Below are 21,434 nucleotides of genomic sequence, written 5' to 3' on the forward strand. Positions count from 1 at the left end.
TGCTGAAGAAAGTCAGGCTAGCTGGTCAAGGGCTAAAGCAGAGCTCATGGAGAAACACTGCTAAGTGGCTTACTCTTCTTATAGCACCAGGACCAGCAGCCCAGGGATGGCACTGGTCATAGAGAGCTGTGCCTTCATGTCCGTCATCAACAAGACGAGTTCTAAACTACTGACTTCTTTAAAAGTGTAATTGCAGAACTAAGCCTTTCCTGCAGACAGCTGGACAAAAAATCTCTTTCAGGAGGCATTCACCATTAAGCCACTTCTGTGTTCCACTGAAAGAGAGATACAGGCTGCTACAGATATATCCTCATGCAGTCAATACTATTCTCTAAATAGTAGGGGCTATTCCGCCTCATCACCCATTCTACTGTGAGAAGAATGAAGAAAATTTAAATGCCATTATCTACTCCCACTGTACACTCCATTCAGTATGAGGTCTTTCTTCAGGACAGGGTCATCCTTATTCCTGCAGACTACCTCCTACTAACACTAAGTCCTATCAGGCACACAAACCAGTACTGACTCTCAAGAATGCTGCCTTCGAGCCAGCAAGACTTTTCATTCCTGCACCTCTTCATTTCCCCCTTACAATGTATTTATCCAAGCATAAATTAAGATCTTGATACAAATGTTTCCAAATATGAAATATACTGCAGCAAATGTTCATTAAGAGTTACATTTACATTAGTGAGCATCATAAGACTGGTACTGTACTGCTGGTGTCAATAAAGCCATTTTTGTCTCTTGATCTAGGAATTACATTAATCTCCATATGAGAAAAGCTATAAGAACGAAGATCTTCTATCTAATTACTTTTAAGCAGCTAGAAAAAAAAACCTTTGAAATCAGCGTAAGCAACAAAAATCCCATTTATACAATTCTTTAGAACTGTAAGTTATCCTTTAACTTATAGTTAAGGGTCATTGTAGCTACATTTTTAAAGTCTTTATTAGAAATATACAGTTGTTCTATGTCCACAAAGGGTGATTCTAGAACTACCAGACACTAAAATCTGAAGATGCCTAAAAGCCTCTTACATAAAATGATACCGTATTTCCAAGTAATATACTAAAAGGCATGTATAAATCATATAGAATAAATTCCACATGGTCTTATATAAAATACTTGAGTATCTCTAGAACTGGGCATCCTGAGATCAAAACACTGCAAACACTGAGAGGTAATTAACTCGAAGTGTATCTTCTAAAGTGAAGAACATCAGTTATAAAAAACAGAATTAGAAATCTCACGTTCAAAAAAGAAAAAAAATCTCACATTCCTGTTGGTTGTGTCACAGGGCCTTCGACATCTCAAGTTTTTAGGGTTTTTCTTTTTTCCTGCTTCTATAAATTAATGCAATGTTTTCTGAATTTCAGTTAAACAGGTGTGCACCTTTCTTATAAAGCATATCTTAAAATTATGTTTTCAGCATCTATTTAGTAATCTTCTGAAATTTTAATTACATTTGGTGTGCGCGCGCGCGCGCGCGCGCACACACACACACACACACACACGACACAACACATACACGGAGGTCAGAGAACAACTTGTGAAGTCTGTTACTCTTACTCTGTGGGCCCTGGGGACAAACTGGGTCTCAATGGACTTGGCAGGAAGCATCTTCATCCACTGAGCCATCTCATTATCTCTTCCCTGGATTTTTAACCTACCGTTTTAAAGTTACTTAAGCTCAGTTCCATTCTGCTGCACATTTATGTATTCAATGCTAAAACCCGGCAATTCTGTACTTGGTATCTGATTTTAAAACTTTTTTTTACCTTTTAAACAATTAAAAATAAATTAAATATAGTCTATGTATGACTATCACCTACTCTTAAACTGCTGATTAAGTCACAGCAAATATTACACTCTGTTTAGTTACCCTGTAATAAAATCCACTGGAATACATGTGCCAATTATCATAATGAAAATCTACATACAGAGAATCAATATTGAAATAAACTTACCAGGATGATTGGAAATGGGAGGCTGGAATGCAAGCTCATTGTGAACTGGCCCTAAAGAAAACATAATAAAAAACCCATTTTATTTATTAAAAGTTTTTCATCGCTAAAATTTTAATAAGCCATAAAAATAAATATCATAAGCCTTAAAACTTGCTTAGATCAAGTTTACACCATGTCCAAAAATTTTAAAACTTTATTTCCTGAATTATTTTTTGTGAGATTAACAGCTAACCTTGTAGGGTTATCTGATAAATGCTATTTAACAATTTACAGCTATACATGTAATACTTAATGGAGATCATAAATTAATTATTCATGTAACATAATAGTATAACTTATAACGCAACGTATAATGAATTAAATTAAATTGCTAACCTTGCTAAAAATAAGTGCATATGTTTATTAAAACAGGGACATTTATATAATGGAACAGTAGCTATTAAAATTGAAAGTTTATTATTTGTTAACACATTGTGCTTAAAAAAACTCACAAAATTACTACATTCATTTTTTACAATATCACTTTAAGCAGATAAAATTACAACCCTTGAGGCCTAATAAGTTTAAAGACGTGACCAGTGATCATAGAGCAAACCCACTACGTACACACTGGTCCTGGCAGCCATTAAAAATCACATTCTCTGAGCACATGGAAAGATAGTAATATAACTGATTTGTAACAAAACGCATATAGCATGACCCTCCCCCATATATACATACCACACACACACACCCATTTATATGACTGGAAGGAATTAATTCTAAAAGTGAATTATGCCTGGGTTATAAGATTCTAAGTAGTTGTATTATTTATGCCTTTTGTACTTTCCAATATTTTTGGTACTATTAATCTTAAAATGAGAGGGAAAATAAGATTTATATTTCTGATTTTTTTCTTCATCTCTATTACTTGTGATTTTAAAATCAAATGAGCAATGTTCCTATTCTGTCTGGAACTGGACTGTCTGCAGGGTATCCTTCCCAATGACTCCTATATGGAGTATTAATAGATCCAACATCTAAGTACCTATAGTATCTTTGGCATTGACTCTATGGTGAGGGAAGCCTTGAGATCAGAGTACTCAAGGGCTTAAGTCGACTGTGGGTGGTACACACACAAGACTTAAAAACACATACAAAGCAAACAAACAAATGGAAATCAATGTGGTGTTGATGAACCGTCAGCAACAGAGAAATGAATGTACTTACTGAACATCAGTATAAAACAAAGGTGTGAAAACTATCTAAAGGAATTGTTTAAAAAAAATACTGAGAAAGTAAAAAGCACTAATCATTTAATAAAATTAAATTGTAAGATGAATAAGAGATGCAAAACCATTTTTTTAAGAAAATAAGAAATCAAAGTCCTAGCTAGAAAAGAAAAAGGCCCTGCTTACAATGAAAACGAGAGCTTACAGTAATGTCCAGGATGGGGCGGCAAAGGCGGGTGGTGCTGAAGATGGCCGTTTTGGTGGTGAGGCAAATTAGGTGTGTATGGTGCAGTCCTACTTCCAGTCCAGGTGGTAGTGCTGTCTAAAAATTAAGGCCCATATGCATTAATTTGCTTTTATAAAGGCTGCCTATTTTTTCTCAACTATTTAAAAGATTTTAAAAAGCATGTACATACTATGATGGTAAGTAGCTGGCTGACCAGTAAATCCATTCTGCTGCTGTCCTGGCTGAGGCCCTGAAGCTATCTGCAACAGTCCTTCACTATGGCTGCCTGCCAGAATACTGGCCGGCTGACCTAGAGAAACAAGAAGACATTAACATACCACATATATAGATGCAATCTTATGCTTTTATACAAAAATGAAGATCTAATTATGTCTGGTGATATCCATAACTATGTAAGTGGGCCAAAAGGGGAACTCACCCATTGTCTATCAAATAAAAAAGCTAAAAGCGTCCATAAAACCTTCAGAAGTTGTTCAAAATGTTTCTTAAGTGATTATCTTCCTAACCTTAGTGCCTATTTCCTCACAGATATTCCTCAAATGCTGAGAAATACAGCTACACGCCTAGGCTACCAAAACAACTGTAGAAGCATCAGTGCAACCCTTAGGCACTTTCTCCCAGACCACTGTGGACTTTCCTGGTTTGGATCTCCAAAACCCAGGCAAGAAAATGTTGACAACAGAAAGTTAATTATCATGGCACATACCACGGTGCTGGTAATGGCAGGACAATGGCATTTAACAACAACAAGATGCACAGGAGGCAAGTGTTTAAATGGAATAGGATGGCAAAGGTGAGAAACTGAACAAAACAAAACAACTAGCTCCACGTTGAACCAATACAGCATTTGGTAAAACAACCAACAGAAGCCCTGTCAGTCAATTTTGAAACTTTTTCATGACGTTTTTAAGAGTCAGAATCTCTTCAAGGTCATTATACAGTCAGATTTAGATTAAATTAGTTGCTCCCTCTGTAATGCACCAAGAAAATAGTTTCATTTGGCTCCCATTGTGTTCAAAATATGTTTCATGTTTTATTAACTAGCATTTTAAGGTTTAATTTTATAAGTGGGAAAAGCATATTTCTTTAAAGCAAGCAGTAAGCCATGTATATCCAATATAGAAACCACTGAAATATTCTTACTGTTATTTGTCACCAACACCATTTTTCTTTTCTCATAAATGGAGTGCAATCAGATAAAGAAACTTAAAGTCACCACAATCCAATATATCAGGGAAAAGGCAGAGTGGTACGGCTATAATCCCAGCTGGAGGAAAGCTAGGCTAAGCAAGAGAAATTCAAGGCCAGCTCAAAACAAAACAAAACAAAACAAAACAAACAAACAAAACAAGGAACATTTCTCCCTAAATAACACAACTCCTTAAAACTAAGCCCTGCAAAACCACTGCGTCCACTATAACAAGTATACCATCCCAGTGTACAATATATGAAACAGTATACACCCAGCTCATGTAAATAGCCTTCCCATTCCTCTATTTGTCTAATTTTTTCCTTTCAATTCTATCAAAATCTTTTCAGAAATAAGAAAAAAAACTTCACCAAGTTCTAAAATCTACAATATTAACATTTAATTATAAAATTCTACTTTCTAAGGAAAAATTTGATGTTTCAGTCACATCTTTTTCTTCCTGCAAGGAGGGAAAGAAAAAAAAGTCAAGATGAAGTCACTTTGGAAATTCTCGAACAGAGTTCAATCCCCGAGAATATAAAACAAGTTCATGCCTGGGCTCCAGCGGTGACCTATATATTAACTGGTGTCATCTATTTTATTCTTCATTTCCCCCATTCCTGTCAACCACACTCCAAATAAAAACATTGGTAAGCCAGAGTTGCATGCTGGTGACATGCTGCATACATGTTATCCTGGCATTTCAGAAGCGGAGACAAAGAAATCAGGAGTCCAAAGCTGGCCTGGCTTATGGAGTAAAATCTTGTCTCAACCCCTCTCTGCCCAAAAAGCTATATACACACACATACGTCAAGTGTGCACACAAATTATCTGTGCTAAGATTGTGACCATTGGAAAATGTTGCTTTCAAGTGATGAAATGGACTAAAAAGAAACTGTGAAAACAATTATAGGGGCCGGACCTATAGTTCAGTGGTAAAATTTTTGCCTGTCATGGATGACACACTGGTCTTGGACACGCAGCACTTGCGGGGAAAGGTTGGGGGTCAGGGCAAAAGAAACTTCAGAAACAAATCTATTAATCCCAAAGATTAAAAGTTTAATGTTGAGACTAAATTGATACTAACATAAATAATAGTCTCCTGGGTAGTAACAAAATATCAATTCATATCAATCAACAATCTCTTGCCAATATAGGTTTAAAAACAATGTTCTTAGTAATCAAATGCAATTACACTATTCATATGATCTATACCTCATTGAAAAATAAGAATAATTAGGAGCTAAGAAGACGGCTCAGTGGATAAAAGCACTTGCCCCTCAAGCATGAGGACCAGAATTCCAAGACCCAGAACCCACATAAAAGTGGGTACAATACTGTGCATCTGTGTGTCCTCCTAGGAGGTAGACAAGAATCCCCAGAAGCTCACAGACAGCTAGCCTGGCAGTTGCAGCTGCAAACAAGAGACCCTGACTCAAACAAAATGCAAAGAGACCAATAGCAGAGATTGTCCTCCAACTTCTGCATGTATACCACAGCATACACGCCACTCACATATATACATTGTACTGATTTAAAAACATCGGAAACAAGGAAAATACTCTACTTTGCAAAGCAGGAAGCTGTTCAACCTTTGATGTTGCAAATGCAAATAACAATTTAAACAAAACCAGATCCTGCTGTGTTTATTAGGCTCCCAGGACTTAGGCTGGGGGTGTAGCTCAGTGATCCAGGTTTACCTAGCATGGGAGAGGTCCTAATTTCAACTGATAGGATCACAACAAAAACAGAAAAAGAAGAAAAGAGAGAACAGAACACAGACTAACCCTCCTATCATATGGAAGAAAAGGTAACATTTTTACCACAAACATTCCCTTCAAAGATTGGACTTCAGTTTTATACTAAAACTGATTAAGATACTTGAATGTCTACCCAGGGAAATAAATATTAAAAGCAAGTCTGCTTAAGAGCCACTTTTCCAAGTAGTTACAATGGGAAACTGAGAAGACTATTATAAAGTTACCTACTCAGATAAAATAATGGACTAAAAAATGCTTCAACTGCATTGACACAGACTTTTAGAAACATCTAGGAACACAGCTGTTTGTTGGCCCAGTGAGATGGCTCAATACACAAGCTTGGTGACCTGAGTTTGATACCCAGAAACCATGTAGATGGAAGGAAAGAAATGATTGCACAAAGCTGTCCTTTGACCTTCACAAGCATACTGTGAGTACATGTGTGCACACACACACAATAAAAAAATAAATAAAAATTACTTGTTCACTACTTAAATTTCTCTCTAAAATCTATCTGAAAAATATGGGAAACTTCTTTCTTATGCACGGAATAGTAAATGACATGTTAGACCCCAATTTAAGGTTATAATCAAAGTTATCACATTTGACTGAGTATCAGTATTAGAAACTTTAAATCATAAGCACCATTTCCAACAGAATGACCTCAAACACCAATTTAACAAATATTTACCTCCAGGCTGAGCGGTATGGCTCAGGTGTGAGAATTCACCTAGCATGCATCAGAGGCCCCATACCATACCCAGCCCCAGAAAGAACACAACAGCTACAAGTCACTACACTTGAATTCAGTGGTCAGAAAAACTTATAACGACACCTGACTGAAACACTCACTTGTGGAAGCCACAGGAATGTTGGGGAAGTTGGTGGCACTGGTGGCAGTAGATTCTGATGGGGCTAAGAGAGCTGGGGCGCTGTAGGTCTCCGTTGATGCACGATTACTTGGTGGATGTTGAATGGTTTGAATCGAGTGTCCTTCAGTGGGTAAGGATGGCTGTCCCTCAAAGTCATGAACGTATTCATCTTTCACTAACATACTTGGTGGAGCTATGTATTAAAACACACACATTTATATTTTTATATTTTTACAGTTCCACAAAACAATATACAAGTACTATCACAGTATCTAAAAAAGAAAATCAACCATAGTATAAATAATTCAAATTCAGAATTTTTCATATTATAGAAAAGCATACATTTTATCACCTATCGCTACTTTTGAGATTTTATCAATTTCACCAATTTGAAAAGACAGTCTTCAGTTTCCTGACAAATAGGTAAAAAACCAAATGCCTAGCAAAATGTTTACTTAGCTGTGAAGATCACTTACTCAAGGCAACTGAAACTGAATACTTAGCTCTGTATTCTGAACTTCACAATGTAAAGATATGCATGAGATTTGAAAGGTATATTCAATGCCAGGACCTAGGATTACAGTTAACATATTATTTGAAATTGCTGTATACTGGACTATACCTCTGAAAAGTCAAACTGAAGCCAAATGTATGGTGTTTGCCTATACTTCAGCATTCAGAAGGCAGGCCGAGGAGACCCTAAGTCATCAAACTGAAAGTTTCATTTCAGAATTAAAATCTACATAAAGATGATGAGAACACTCAGTAATTAAAATCTTTCACAGTTTAATGAGCAAATCTAGGGATCAGTTTGCTTTCGCTTTTGTGTGTGTGTGTGTGAGAGAAACTGAACTGCATTCCTATCAGTTCTCTGTTTAGAGCCTTTCGTGCGGTCTTGGCCCACTGCTTTAGGCTCTGCTGTCTATCTAGTAAAACCATCCTTTAGTCTTTCTAAACTAACACTTGTAGGTATTGAAAACTTTACAACCCAGGGGACCTAATATACATTTGGCCTCAAGGGCACCTGCACACATGTGCACAAACGCACAGAGCAACACAAAAATATACACAAAATAAAATAAATAAATCTCAAAGAAACTTCTATGAGAACCAATACAATAATAAGATGCTTAACACAGTACCATGTATCAGTAAAAAGATATACTGTTGTAATAGTGACACAAGTGGTTTGAGAGTAACCAATTAGATGATGATGATGATGATGATAATTGGACTTAAGGCTCATGCCATGAGACAGAACCCAACATTGTTAAGGTAGCCAAGAACCTGAAGCTAAATAGCTCATAGGCCCTCTTTCTGCTAAAGGAACAAAACAACAAAATTCCTTCTAAGAGCATACTGCTATCCTCATAGATCAGTGCATCCCTCAGCCCTTATCAGAGAAGCGTCTCTTGCAGGAGGTGGGAATTAGCAGAGACTCACAATAGACAATGTGCAGAGTGAGAGACTCTGGAGCTCTCCATGCTAAACAAGAAGTCTTCATCAAAGCTCTCCCGCCAAGGTGCAGGGAACGAAAGAAGAGACTGAAAGACTGTAAGAGCCAGAGGAGTGGGTGACTCCAAGGAAACAGAATCTTCCAGACACAACAGGACCAATACAAACATGAACTCAGAGACTGACAACACATACAAGATCTGCACAAGTTCAAAAAAAAAAAAAAAAAAAAAAAAATCCCAGCACTGAAAACGTGAAGCAGACACAAAATTACCCAATGGAGTACTGCTAGTGTATTAACTACACTCCAGGGAAGGCCCCATGCCCAAGAATACCTGGCCAACACAAAACAATTCCATGGTTTTTGTGGGTTTTTTTTTTTTTTTTTTTTTTTTTTTTTGCCTTAATGGTTGTTTATTTAAACCTCTGTTTTGTTTGGGGGGGTTGGAGTGATGGTGGGTCATACACAAACATGAGGTAGGAAGGTGAGTACAATGTGGGAAAAATTAGGGAAGGAAAAGAAATAAACAAAATATACTGTGTGTAAAACAGAATTTTAAATAAAAAAGTTGAGCTTACATACTCATTAATATTGAACAAATTATAATAATAAGAAAACAAAATCCTGCTCAGAGTATAAGCTGGGTATGGCTATGCTTTCTTAGTTTTTATTCTGGACTTTACTTTGTAAAGATCTTGGCATCTCTATTTAATTCCTGCACATTTTGAGTTTCGTTGACGAAGTGACTGAGATTTTCGCCCACTGGTACTGCTAACACAGAAGGAAGCAGCTGCGCACTTGCTGTAAGGGCTCTGGACAAGTGTGTGGTGACAGTGTCAGCAGAAGAAACAGCTGCCATCTACTTTCCATAGCCTCCTGGGTTCTCTTCTCATGTTGACTACACTTTCCCAAACACAAGCTCGAAATGTGGACTACTCGGCTCCCCAAATCCCAGCCTACTTTGCAGCAGGCCTTTCTCTGTGTCTGCTCCCTGTGTGCTCCTTTCTAGACTGCTTGTCCTGCCTGATGTTTACAGCGTGAAGAGAGATCTCCAATGCCACCTGTTACGCTTGATTCTTCCTTTTAGCTCTTTAACTGGCAGAGAAAAAGAACCTAATCACAACCCCTTGACCACCCTTCTGGGACATCTTAGCACTGTTTCTGTGAATCACCAACTCAAGGAAGAGAATAAGAACGTCCCAGTGTTGAGTTCAGCCTCCATCATACAGAAGATGTCTCTATCCTTCACCTGCTGAGAAGGAATTCTGCCTCCTGGGAATCAGAGTTCTTGCATACACAACACTGAGGACATCTTTATAGGCTTTTGAGTCCCATGCTCAATGCTACTGGAGACACTGTTAATAGACAAACCTGAGAAAACGCACTCAAATCACACACCTCAGGTGTCTCTTGTGATCATCAAGCCAAAGATACTGAGTCACTCTACGAGCACAGCACACTCAGGCACCAGTCTGATGTGGTCAACCTATCACTCTACTCAACCTCCCACAGGCTTGACTCACTTGAAGACATGGTGCAATCCATGCGGTAAGATACCAGCAAGCAGAAACACTGTCTCAATATGTTAACCACTTTGTTAGCTGAACTTAAGAGTCAACTTCCTACCAAGGGGCTCCTCCTCCAAAACTATGACAAAACTATCAAAACTATGACAGAAAGGATTAATCAACTTGTCTCTGATGTTGCCCAGTTGCTTGCCAAATGAGCATATAAAGGTCATCGTAAGACCTGCAACATCGACACTAGAGCAACATGGAGTCACGGCTGTAATAGTCCTGTTTAGCCTACCCAGATATGAAGAGCCCCAGAGGCTGAAGAGGAAGCCCACCGGGCAACAGGAAAGCATTCTCCCCAACGTGATCTTAATCCTGGCCTCTTTCAGTGACTTCCAAGTCACTTGGCTGGAAACCACAAAGCTTTTCATGAGTTGGTGAGTGCCATTACAGAGAGCAGGAGTTCCAGCAACCTTCAAGAGGCACTGGATAAATCAAAGTAAAGGCTAGCAAAGGGTCCTCAGCACAGGTTGCTATCCTGTGCATAGCAGGAGAATTGATCACTTCTGAAACAGTCCTGCTTCAGTCAAGGATATTAAATCCAAGGAAGGAATAGCCCAAGCCTGTCACGCAAGTCTGCGGGCTTTGGCACAGATGATGTCACAAATCCTGAAGATATGGGGATTACAGAATATGAGCCCAGGGTTACATATAAATCAGATGCTGAAGTACGCCTTCTGATATGTGACCACAGTTCTAGATGATGCTAAAATGTAGTCAAGTCATGCCAAGAAAACTACCGTTGATGCAATAATGTGCTATTATTGGCAATACAGTGTTGTGTAGACAGGTCTTTCACTTCTCCTCCTCTGAAAGATTTATTCAATTTTGCAAGACAAAGAAATGATGACCATGATGAACTATAATCCACCTGTGATGGATGTTAACAATATATACTTGGTCTTAAATCCACTGTGCTGAAATTAAACAGTATGCTACATGTTTTCAAGCTGTATTTTAGAAAATGGTATGTTAAGTATACTACTATGCTTTTCAAAGGCTGTTTTCTTTAACAGAACTAGTACTGGTTTTCCATCAATTTTTATGCATAAAAGTAAAATGGCCATCATTTCAATGCATAAAAATAAAATGGCCATCAATTTCAAGAAAGGAAGGAAGGAAGCTATCTAGTTTGTTAGTTAGGAACTGCTGCCAACCTACAAATTTCTTTCAATTTAATTTAAAATGTATATTTCTTGGTAAAAGTGAAAACATCAATTGGGATGAAAGTCTAGAACAGAGTTTTTGATAAGGGAAAAAAAGCAAGTCACAAAACACTACTGTATACTATGGTGATATGCAGGCTGAAGAGATGGCTTACCAGCAAGGATAGACAACCGGGTTTGGGTCAAAAAACTTACATACTAGAGGAAGAAGAGAACAGACGCCAAGTTATCACAGACACACCCAGAGCCACACACAGACATACTCACACACACACAAACGTGTGTAACAGGTTAATAATTACTGCTGCAATAATAATGTGTTAGCGTGGAAAGAAGCACACGACGGGAAGGAGTACTCTGGATTAGCATGGAGAGAGACAGCTCAGATGGAAAGCACATGCAAGTACTTATGGGGATATTAGACAGGAAGTAGCCCAGAAAGGAATGATTAAAGCAAAAGGCATGGGATGTGGGGCTGAGAGGTAATGAGACAGATTAGGGGGTAGTACCTGCCCAATCCAGGTTAAATAAGGCTTATTTAAAATTCTATCAGGTGTCTGTGTCCTTTATTGATTTGGTAGCAGGTTAATGGACCCAAGTATCCAAGTATCTTCACACACAAAACACACAATGCCCATTCAATGAAATCAATTCACATACTTCTTCCCCAAATGTCTTTCTCTCCAATTTTTAATGATGTTCTTTCCAACTCTCTGACCACTGGCTATAACCAATGAGTCATTAAACAATCTCATATATGACCATTTCTCCTTCATAGCAAAACTATCACCATAAGTTTTGCCCACAGTGAGGATTTTCTTTCACTGGTGACTACATAATATACAAGACCAACAGGAAAAACCTCTAGTTTCTTTCTCAGTCAACAATCATAAGGCACAACCCATAAGTATATAGGAAGATGCTTGACAATTAAAAACATTGTAACAGGAAAAGAAACCAAAAGCAACTACTTCCTCATGTAACTTGCTTGTCCCCTCAGGACCTGCTCACTTCCATCTGATAATGGTTTGCTACTGAGTACATCCTACTTTATGGCTTGGTGAATAACACCCAGCTCATGATGGGCAGCTCAGGTCACACTATAGCCCATTGTCAAATATCCAGTTTCCACTAAGGACAAGAACTATCTCTCAAAGAAAGAATAGTTGTCTGAAAATGATGGTAAAGCCTTGCTCTAAAATCCCAAGGGTCTTCTCAATGATTCACCTACAGGAGCTGTCAAAGGCTCCAAACAGCATCCCCATCTGCCGCTGACACCTCAAGTACCATCAGGTCTGCCGGATCATATGATCCAAGTGGTAGAGCAGCATGCACAGTAGCCTGGACATGTTGAAGAACGTCTCCTCTTCCAGGCCCTACTCAAAGCTAGTAGCTTTCTGAATCATTGGTATAATGGTCAGAACAACACACCCAATAAAGGAGTATGCTGTCTCCCGAACCCAAATAGGCCCACTAAACATTGTGCTTCTTTCTCAGTGGTAGAAGGGGCCAAGTACAAAACTTAATTCTTTATCTTGGAAAAAATATCTGCATGCCCCATACCACTGAGCAGAAATTTCACTGAGATAGAAGGCCCTTAAATTATGGTTGTATTTATTTCCCATCCTCTGATGTCCACATGTTACCTATGTGCTTATGAGTCCTAAGTAATAGCTACTTCCTGCTCACTTGGTCCAATCACCAAAATGGAATCAATGTAACAGACCAGTATGATATTTCGTATAAGAGAAAGATGATCATGATCCTTCTACCTAAATTAGAACACAGGACTGAAGAGTTAATACATCCTTGGGGTAAAACTGTTAAGGCATACTGCTGGCCTTGCCAACTAAAAGCAAATTGCTTCTGATGGTCCTTATGGACAGGTACCTGGAAAAAGGCATTTCCTAGATCAACAACTGCATACCATGTACCAGGAGATATCTTAATACTATGTAACAGGTGATGTGTTAATCTCTTCAATTAAAGACATCACCACATCTGGTACAGCAGCTGCAATCAGAGCCACTACTTGATTAAGTTTTCAATAGTCAACTGTCATTCTCCACAATCCATCTGTCAGGCCAAAATAGGAGAGTTAAAGGAAAATGTAGTGTGAAGTACCATCCTTGAATACTTCAAGTCCAATCTTATATAATGAGGGCTTTAGTCTGAGTTTCTGCAACCTGAGCTCTATGGATGCTAGAGAGGAAATTCTCTTCCAGGGCACACTTAGAAACTTTTAGACTGTTTATGCACATCTGGAGCTGGTCAACTGTTCGACTAAGTTCATTCTTTTCCTTTGTCACTGTATCTTGAGATACTAGAAATTGTTTATCCACAAGCTTATTTTTATCCATTGTCAATTTATGCAGAAATGCTAGAAGTAACCAGCCAGCATCATTATTTTCCTTAATATTTCACATATTGTCATAAGTTTTATAGATAGCTAAATCCCCTATTCTACATAGCAAGCGCTTTACTTTCTAACCATGGGCTTTGACTGCTCTTCATATGACCAGGGGAGTCTTCAGTAACTGTAGCCACTGGCAATTTCTAAGCATGCTCCAGATACTTATATTTATCCTAGAACCACAATCTGTTATTAGTCAGAGTTCTGTTCTTCATATACATATACACACACATACATATGTATGTAATATACATACATACACACGCACACATATGTATATATTATGGGTTTACTAGAGTGGCTTACAGGTTGTGATCAAGCTAGTTTAATGATGGCTATCTTCTGGATGAAAATCCAAGAATTCTGTAGTTGCCCAGTCCACAAGGTTCAATAAGTTAGCTGGTCTTTGGCATACACTGGAATCCGAAAGAAACAGGCTCAAATATCAGTGAAGGAATGAACTTACCAGGGAGAGCAAGAGCAATCAAAGAGCCAAACCTTTCTTCTTCTGTGTTTTTTATAAAATTGTGGCCCAGATTTAAGGTAGTCTCCCAACCCCCACTGACCTGGATTTAAGGTGGATCTTACTACCTCAAGTGACCCAATTAACTAAAAGTCCTTCACAGGTGTGTCTAGTTCTTGGGTTTTCAGTGAATTACAGATGTAGTCAAGCTGACAACTAAGAATAGCCATCACGGATACCAAATTGTAAAATATTTTTTTTTCTGGGTTTATATTCAACAAATTCATTTACTGAAAAAAAAAAGGGTGTTTTAAGTATCCATGTTCCACATATTCTTTAAAAAAAAAAATAAGACAGATATATCAATAAAAACAAAGATGACTCTATAACTTCATAGAGTCTGAATTTTTTATAACACTTTTTTGTTGATTAATATTTTAAAGCAAACCTGACTCTGAGCTGAGCAAGTCCCTTGATCTCTAAGATTCATGTCTCCTACTCAGGAGAAGTAAAGATAATCTCACCTACTACAGAAAAGTAGTTAAATGACCAATGGTACAATAGTCACTGTGGTGATTTGAATAGGAACGGCCCCACAGACTCATATATTTGAATTAGAAAGTGATGCTATGTGAGAGAGACTAGGAGGTGTGGTCTAATTGGAGAAGTGTGTGACTAGGGGTGGGCTTTGGGGTTTCAAAAGCTCAAGCCAGGCCAAATGTCTTTCTCTCTTCATGTTGCCTTTGGATCCAGATGTAGAACTCTCAGTTTACCATGTCTGCCTGCTTGGCACCATGCTCCTCACCATGAGGATAAGGACTAAACTTCTGAAACTATAAGAAAGCCCCAATTAAAACACTTTATTTCATAAGAATTACTGTGGTCATGGTATCTCCTCACAGCAACAGAACACTGACTAAGACACTCATAAGTCACTTAGCTCAGTACCTTACATATAACGAACATTTAATAACTGTTAGCTTTTTTAGAGGATAATATGAGAGCAGTTTTATATGAGAGGCAAAGAATAAATTCTGCATAGGTGACAAAGAATAAGCTTAAGTCACTGGGCATTCTGTCACTGCTACAAGCAAGCCACTCACCTGATAGCATGCTACTCTCTTGCTAACTTTTTCTTCCCTCCAAAAGACTCTAACTTTGAATGAAAGAAACATGCCACATTTGTCTTAATATCCATAAACCTTAGCAGAGTAGCAGGCAATAGAAAACTCACTAAATATTTGTAAAATGAATACATGGGTCAGTATGGTCAGAGTTTCATGAAAGAGATGCTAGAAATGACAACCACAAAAATCCCAGCTGACAAGCAAAGGAAGTGCTTCGTTTTTCTCAACTTTTCATTGCATGGCCGACTATTATTTCTTTGTCCAATTCAAAAATGAAATGTGAAAGATGTGTTTTCTAAGCAAATAAGCCAGGCAAGACTATCTACAAAACTGCCACTAGGGGGACCCACAAGGCGGGCTATAGCCTTAGTGTCCCTGAAGAAAGAAACCACACAATCCCTATGTGGAACCCTCACAACCACCCCACACTAAAATTCTGAAATTAGCAGTAAAGTTTTCTGCACCCTAATTCCAGTGAGTAAATGCTTTAGTTCTCAGAAACTATGGATTGGCAATAGTGACAACCTGAAGGGTATTTGTTTACAAGATGTCCTGAGCTGGCAGAGGCAGTGTTTTCAGCAACCCTAAAGCTACCATTCCCAGACCACCATGGCTTCCACTACCAACCAACCACAGTTCTCAAAACCTGTAAGTCAAAATAACATGCCTCCACTATCAGGCACACAGAAGAAAAGAGACTGGAGCAAAACAGCCTTTTCCAAAATTTTCAAGTTTTCTGTTATCTCTGGCCCACCTCTAAGAGTCTACACATGAAAGAAGTGCCGCATTGCTATTGCCTGCAGAAGAGTTCACAGTTTTAAGATGATGGTGGCTCTATAGCAAAGCATCTCCACAAATTATTTTTTTTCCCCAAAGAGTTTAGTTTGTTAATAAATCTATTAAGTTATTAAAGCCGAAGATTTAAAACTTTCCATTTAAAACTTTCCATATGCCAAAACTCCAAAATTAAAACCAAGTTGATTGTCTCACCTCAATACATTTTAGCCTTGTTTTGCTGAAATATTTTTCAAAATATTAATATGCATAATTTTAAAACATCATCAATATTATCATTCATGAATGTAAATTAGGGTGAAATGAAGAAAAACTAGAAAGATATTTTTATAAGATATAGTACACACAATTCCAAATTATCACACATTATGGTTACTGACAATATCTACCTATACTGAATATTTGATTTTCTTTCAAACTGCTGATTTCTTTGTCAATTAAAACCCAGTTAGAACTCAGCATTAATGAGACTTGTGTCCTGGTGCATTCATATGTCACACTTAAAAAACTTAGTTGGCTCCAAAGTAGTTAAGAGCACTGGCGGCTGTTTTAGATGACCCAGGTTCAATTCCTAGCGCTCCAAAAAGGAGTAGCTCACAACTGTCTATAACTCTAATTTTAAGGAACCTGATGCCCCTTCTGGACTCCATAAGTACCAGGTTCACACAATACAGACATATACGCAGGCAAAACACTCAAATGCATAAAATACTTAATAAATGCAATTTTAATGTTAAATGCATTCCTCCTCTCCAAAATCTGTATGTTCAGAGTAGTAATTTTTTTTCTTGCTAGTGTTACTAGCTCCTACACAAACCATTTGTTTATGAGCAAAAGGTAAGACTTGTTAGAAGAAAATTAAAAAAAAAAAAAAAGTTACAAGAAACCAGTTACTTACCATTGCTCTGCAATGTTAATCCTGAGAGATCTTATTTTTTTAAGGGAAAGAAAATAAAACATAAATCATTACCATGAAAATATCTTCTATTACATTTTCAGTTGTAGAACATCAAGCCAGAGATTACAAAACTTCATGAACCATTTCAATTTAAAAGTAGGATAAATGCTGCCTACATATAGTTTAAATTTACAATGTTTCCCATCTTATTTTCAACATGTACAGAGTAGGTAACGGGTCAATTTTATATACTGTGTTTAAGAAATCAAAAAGCACAAATTTGATTTAAGCATTTACACTTCACTTAAAATAACTTAATCCTAAGCCAGGCACGTGGTGTACAGCTTTGATTCCGGTGCTCAGAAGTAGAAGCAGGAGGATCAAGACTCATCTTTGGCCACACAGCCAGCTCTTGACCAGGCTAGGAAACGACACCTGGTCTCAACCAGAATTTTATTTACGATTCTTTAGCTTTATCTGAAGTCTTGGGCAACCCTCAAATACAAGATTTAACTTAGAAAAACTCAACGCCCCCAAGGTCCTTCCCTTTTGGACATGTATCAAAGTTCTGCAATGACAGTCAACTTACCAATTCCAGGTGAGACAACTCGTTCATAGTGATATGGGTTCACACAGACACTATCACACTTTAAGTCAAATGCATACTGACAATATTTAACATGTTTCAGCTCATTCTTGTGTAGATCAGGCCACCTCCACAGACGGGCATAGATCACATGAGGAAACCCTTTCCGACCAGCCACCTGGGAAAAGAAACAATCATTTATCAAGTATCAGTTATGCACTACACATTATGTCCTCCTTTAATCTTTAAAGGAGTGAGCAAAACAACACATGGCTTTGCTCCCATTTCCTCGCATACAACTAAAATCTTAGGCTTCTCCTTTTTCCAAGGTCTGAGCTGACTGACAGCTGCAGCTCCAGATAGCATCAGGGCCATTCTCAGGAAAGATAAGGCAGAAGTTCAGCCCCACTCCCCAGCCTCTGTAGAACACATAGGGGCTATAATACAGAGTTGGTTACAAACGATGACTTAAATTGCAGGTAATGGAACCTGCAAGAGGGGAATAAAAGAAAAGAAAAGAAAAAACATAGTTTGGAGAGCTTCAGACAGCTGAACATGTGGCAGTCCCTGGAGACTGGTCGACCTGGAGGGGGAGGTGTGGAGGTTTACCTTGCCTATGCAGCTCTCAATCCGCAGTCTTTGCAATGCCCTTCCTAATGGTAAGAAAGGATGCCTCAGTTGAGGGAGATGCTAAGTAAATTACTGAGCCTGTGGGTGGGACTGTGGGAACTTGTACAGCTGGCAGACACAGACAAACAACCAGATGATTATGATTGGCATCTCCAAGTGGACTGGGTCAGAACTGAGATGAATTAGGGAATGCTCAGGTGCTTTACATGCTTATTTACAAAGATAAAAGAAATCTTCACCCCTTTTAAGGTCACAGAAGAGATATGTCTTGAGCATACATTAAGAAAAAAGGTGTGAGAGTCCCACACACATTCCCACCCACACTGCCAATTTCGGATTATAACTATCTTTTCATAGATGAGAAATCCAAAGCTCAAAATAACTAAAGCAAAGGAGTACACGCCTGTAACCTCAGCACTCAGGAGGCTGAGGTGGGGGGGGGGGATATCAAGTTTCAGGTTAGGCTGAAGAATACTTACAAAGAGTAACTAACTTAGCCAGGATCATACATCAGAGCAAGAATCTGACCAGGGTTCAATTTCAAGACCTGCACTAAGGTTTTCAAAATGTAAGTATGAATTTGTCAAAACCTGCCTAAAATCTAGAAATAAAAATTTAAAATCTAACAACATCACATTTCTATACTTCTTCACATATATGATATAGCTTTATATGAAAAAAACTGACCAGTGACTATTTTTTAATTTATTTTAATTAAATTTTTATTTTTTTTAATATTAGTTACAGTTTATTAACTTTGTATCCCAGCTGTATCCTGCCCTCATTCCCTCCCAATCTCACCCTACCTCCCTCATCTTCTCCCTACCCCTTTCCAAGTCCACTGATAGGGGAGGACCTCCTCCTCTTCCACCTGACCCTAGCTTATCAGGTATCTTCAGGCCTGGCTGCAAAGTCCTCCTCTGTGGCCTAGCAGGGCTGCTCCTCCCTCGGGTGGGGAAGGGGGGAGATAAAAGAGCCAGCCATTGAGTTCATGTCAGAAATAGTCCCAGTTCCCCTTACTAGGTACCCACTTGGATACTGATCTACCATGGGCTACATCTGAGCAGGGGTTCTAGGTTATATCCATACATGGTTTGATTTTTGACAAAGAAGCCAAAACCATTCAATGGAAAAAAGACAGCATCTTCAAACAAATGGTGCTGGTCCAACTGGATGTCTACATGCAGAAAAATGAAAATAGATCCAGATTTATCACCCTGCACAAAAATAATGTCCAAGTGGATCAAAGACCTCAACTTAAAACCAGATACACTAAATCGGTCAGAAGAAAAAGTGGGGAAGAGCCTAGAACTCATTGGCACAAGAGACAACTTCCTGAACAGAACACCAACAGCACAGGCTCTAAGAGCAACAATCAATAAATGGGACCTCATGAAACTGAAAAACTTCTATAAAGCAAAAGACACTGTTGTCAGAACAAAACGACAGCCTACAGTAAATATTTCATAGCAACTGAAGTAGTATAACATACCCAAATTACAAGAGTTCAATCTATCAGTCTGGGTATTTACAAAAGGCTGGCCGGTAGAGGGAGTGTGAACTGTGAACTGTAATGACGAATGCTAAAGGTAGTTGTCAAGACTCAGGGCTTCTCCTCACTTATTTTTCCAATTTTCCTCACTGAACTATTTTTGAATAATAACATAAAAAACTGTAGCTTCCACCCTTTGTTTATTCCTCCACATACTCTCCCCACACATACTGGCAAGAGATGCACAGTATGTCAGCAGACAGAGCTACCGAGCTCCAGAGATGTCCCAGCATTAAGAATACCTGATGCTCTATTATGAAGAGCAGAGTTTGATCCCAGCATCTGAGAATGCTCTCTTCTGGCATCTTCCAGTATCTGTACACACACATGCACATATTCACACATAAGTAATAAAATAAATCTTTAAATATATGAAATAAACATAGAAATGGAGTTCACATTAAACTGGCAGTAACTTAAGAGGAAATGTAAAAGTATCTATTACTCGACTACCACAGAAGTCATACAAAAAAGACTAACCTGAAGCCGTCCATCCAGTGTTCTCTGTATGGTGACACATTTGCTAGGATGAGCTCCATTTGTAGTTATAGCTGTTATTAAAGAATCCAATTCATCTTTCTTCTCTTTCAGCTTCTTTACCAAACTTTCAATTGCTCTTTTTGCAAACGTTTCACTTTCTCCACCTTGTCTATGACACATCAAACTATGTACAATGCTCAAACAGGCATCATTACTTGTTGGTGTATTTGTTATAGACATATTGTCCATTTGTTCGATTTTTTTCTTTTAAATCAAATTCTCCAATTTCTGGAGTAATTTTGATCTTTTGAAGGCAGTGAAAACCAATGGCCAATGATGCAAGAAAAACTGTCAGACATCTGGCGAGCAGGATAATCTAAGAAAGAAAGACAGAGATAAGAATAAGAATGCATTTCACAAGGTAGATACATTTATTTGGGGAAAGAAAAACTATTCTGCTTAAGTCACAGGACTCAATGCCCATAGTTTTAAAAATGTTTGAAGTCTGAAGTAGCTTAATTATAAAATGTAGCTAGTTCTGATATTCCAAAATCATTAAAAATTCAGGCCTTCTCATTAATGCAAATCAAATCTTACCAAATGTACCATTACCCCAAACTTCTACTTAGCTGTTTTTGCACCCTTTCTATTTTATATGCCACTGCTGCAATTTTGAACCTTCTTAGAATTCATAGTAATCATTGGCATTTAACCTTCACTTCTTCTAAAGCAGTGGTTCTCAGCTGTCGCAGTGCTGCGGCCCTTTAACACAGTTCCTCAAGTTGTAGTGACCCCCAACCATAAAATTATTTTGTTGCTACTTCCTAACTGTAATTTTGTTACTGTTAGGAATCGTAATATAAATATCTGATATGCAGGATATGTGAAAGGGTCGTTCAACCTCAAAAGGGATCATGACCCACAGGTTAAAAACCGCTGCTCTAAAGTTACTTTGTAATGCCTCTCAACCATTATAAAGCAGCAATCTTCATGTATGTTAATAATTATAAAAGGATAGGAGAGGCTCTGTTTTGAAATAAGGTCT

At 38.1% G+C, this 21,434-nt stretch overlaps 1 protein-coding gene across 2 annotated transcripts in view; it reads right to left on the reverse strand.

Annotated features, from left to right (window-relative positions):
• The window catches only part of Smad4 (SMAD family member 4), a 37,450-nt gene extending 16,689 nt beyond the window's left edge, over nucleotides 1-20,761 (reverse strand). Inside the window, exons 1-7 of one of the 2 annotated variants that reach the window (XM_055622595.1) lie at nucleotides 20,390-20,761; nucleotides 17,731-17,905; nucleotides 17,142-17,171; nucleotides 7,230-7,442; nucleotides 3,598-3,717; nucleotides 3,387-3,503; nucleotides 1,971-2,021 (exon numbers count right to left, since the gene is read on the reverse strand). In XM_055622595.1, the coding sequence (XP_055478570.1) occupies nucleotides 1,971-2,021; nucleotides 3,387-3,503; nucleotides 3,598-3,717; nucleotides 7,230-7,442; nucleotides 17,142-17,171; nucleotides 17,731-17,905; nucleotides 20,390-20,638 (955 nt within the window). In that variant the 5' untranslated portion in view covers nucleotides 20,639-20,761. Of the gene's footprint in view, nucleotides 1-1,970; nucleotides 2,022-3,386; nucleotides 3,504-3,597; nucleotides 3,718-7,229; nucleotides 7,443-17,141; nucleotides 17,172-17,730; nucleotides 17,906-20,151; nucleotides 20,221-20,389 lie in introns of those variants that run through there. The other variant, XM_055622596.1, reaches the window with a different exon arrangement.
• Nucleotides 20,762-21,434: the final 673 nt, after the last annotated feature.

Source organism: Psammomys obesus, unplaced genomic scaffold, assembly GCF_907164565.1.
Source record: "Psammomys obesus unplaced genomic scaffold, mPsaObe1.curated_primary_1811, whole genome shotgun sequence".
In the NCBI taxonomy this organism is placed as follows: domain Eukaryota; kingdom Metazoa; phylum Chordata; class Mammalia; order Rodentia; family Muridae; genus Psammomys; species Psammomys obesus.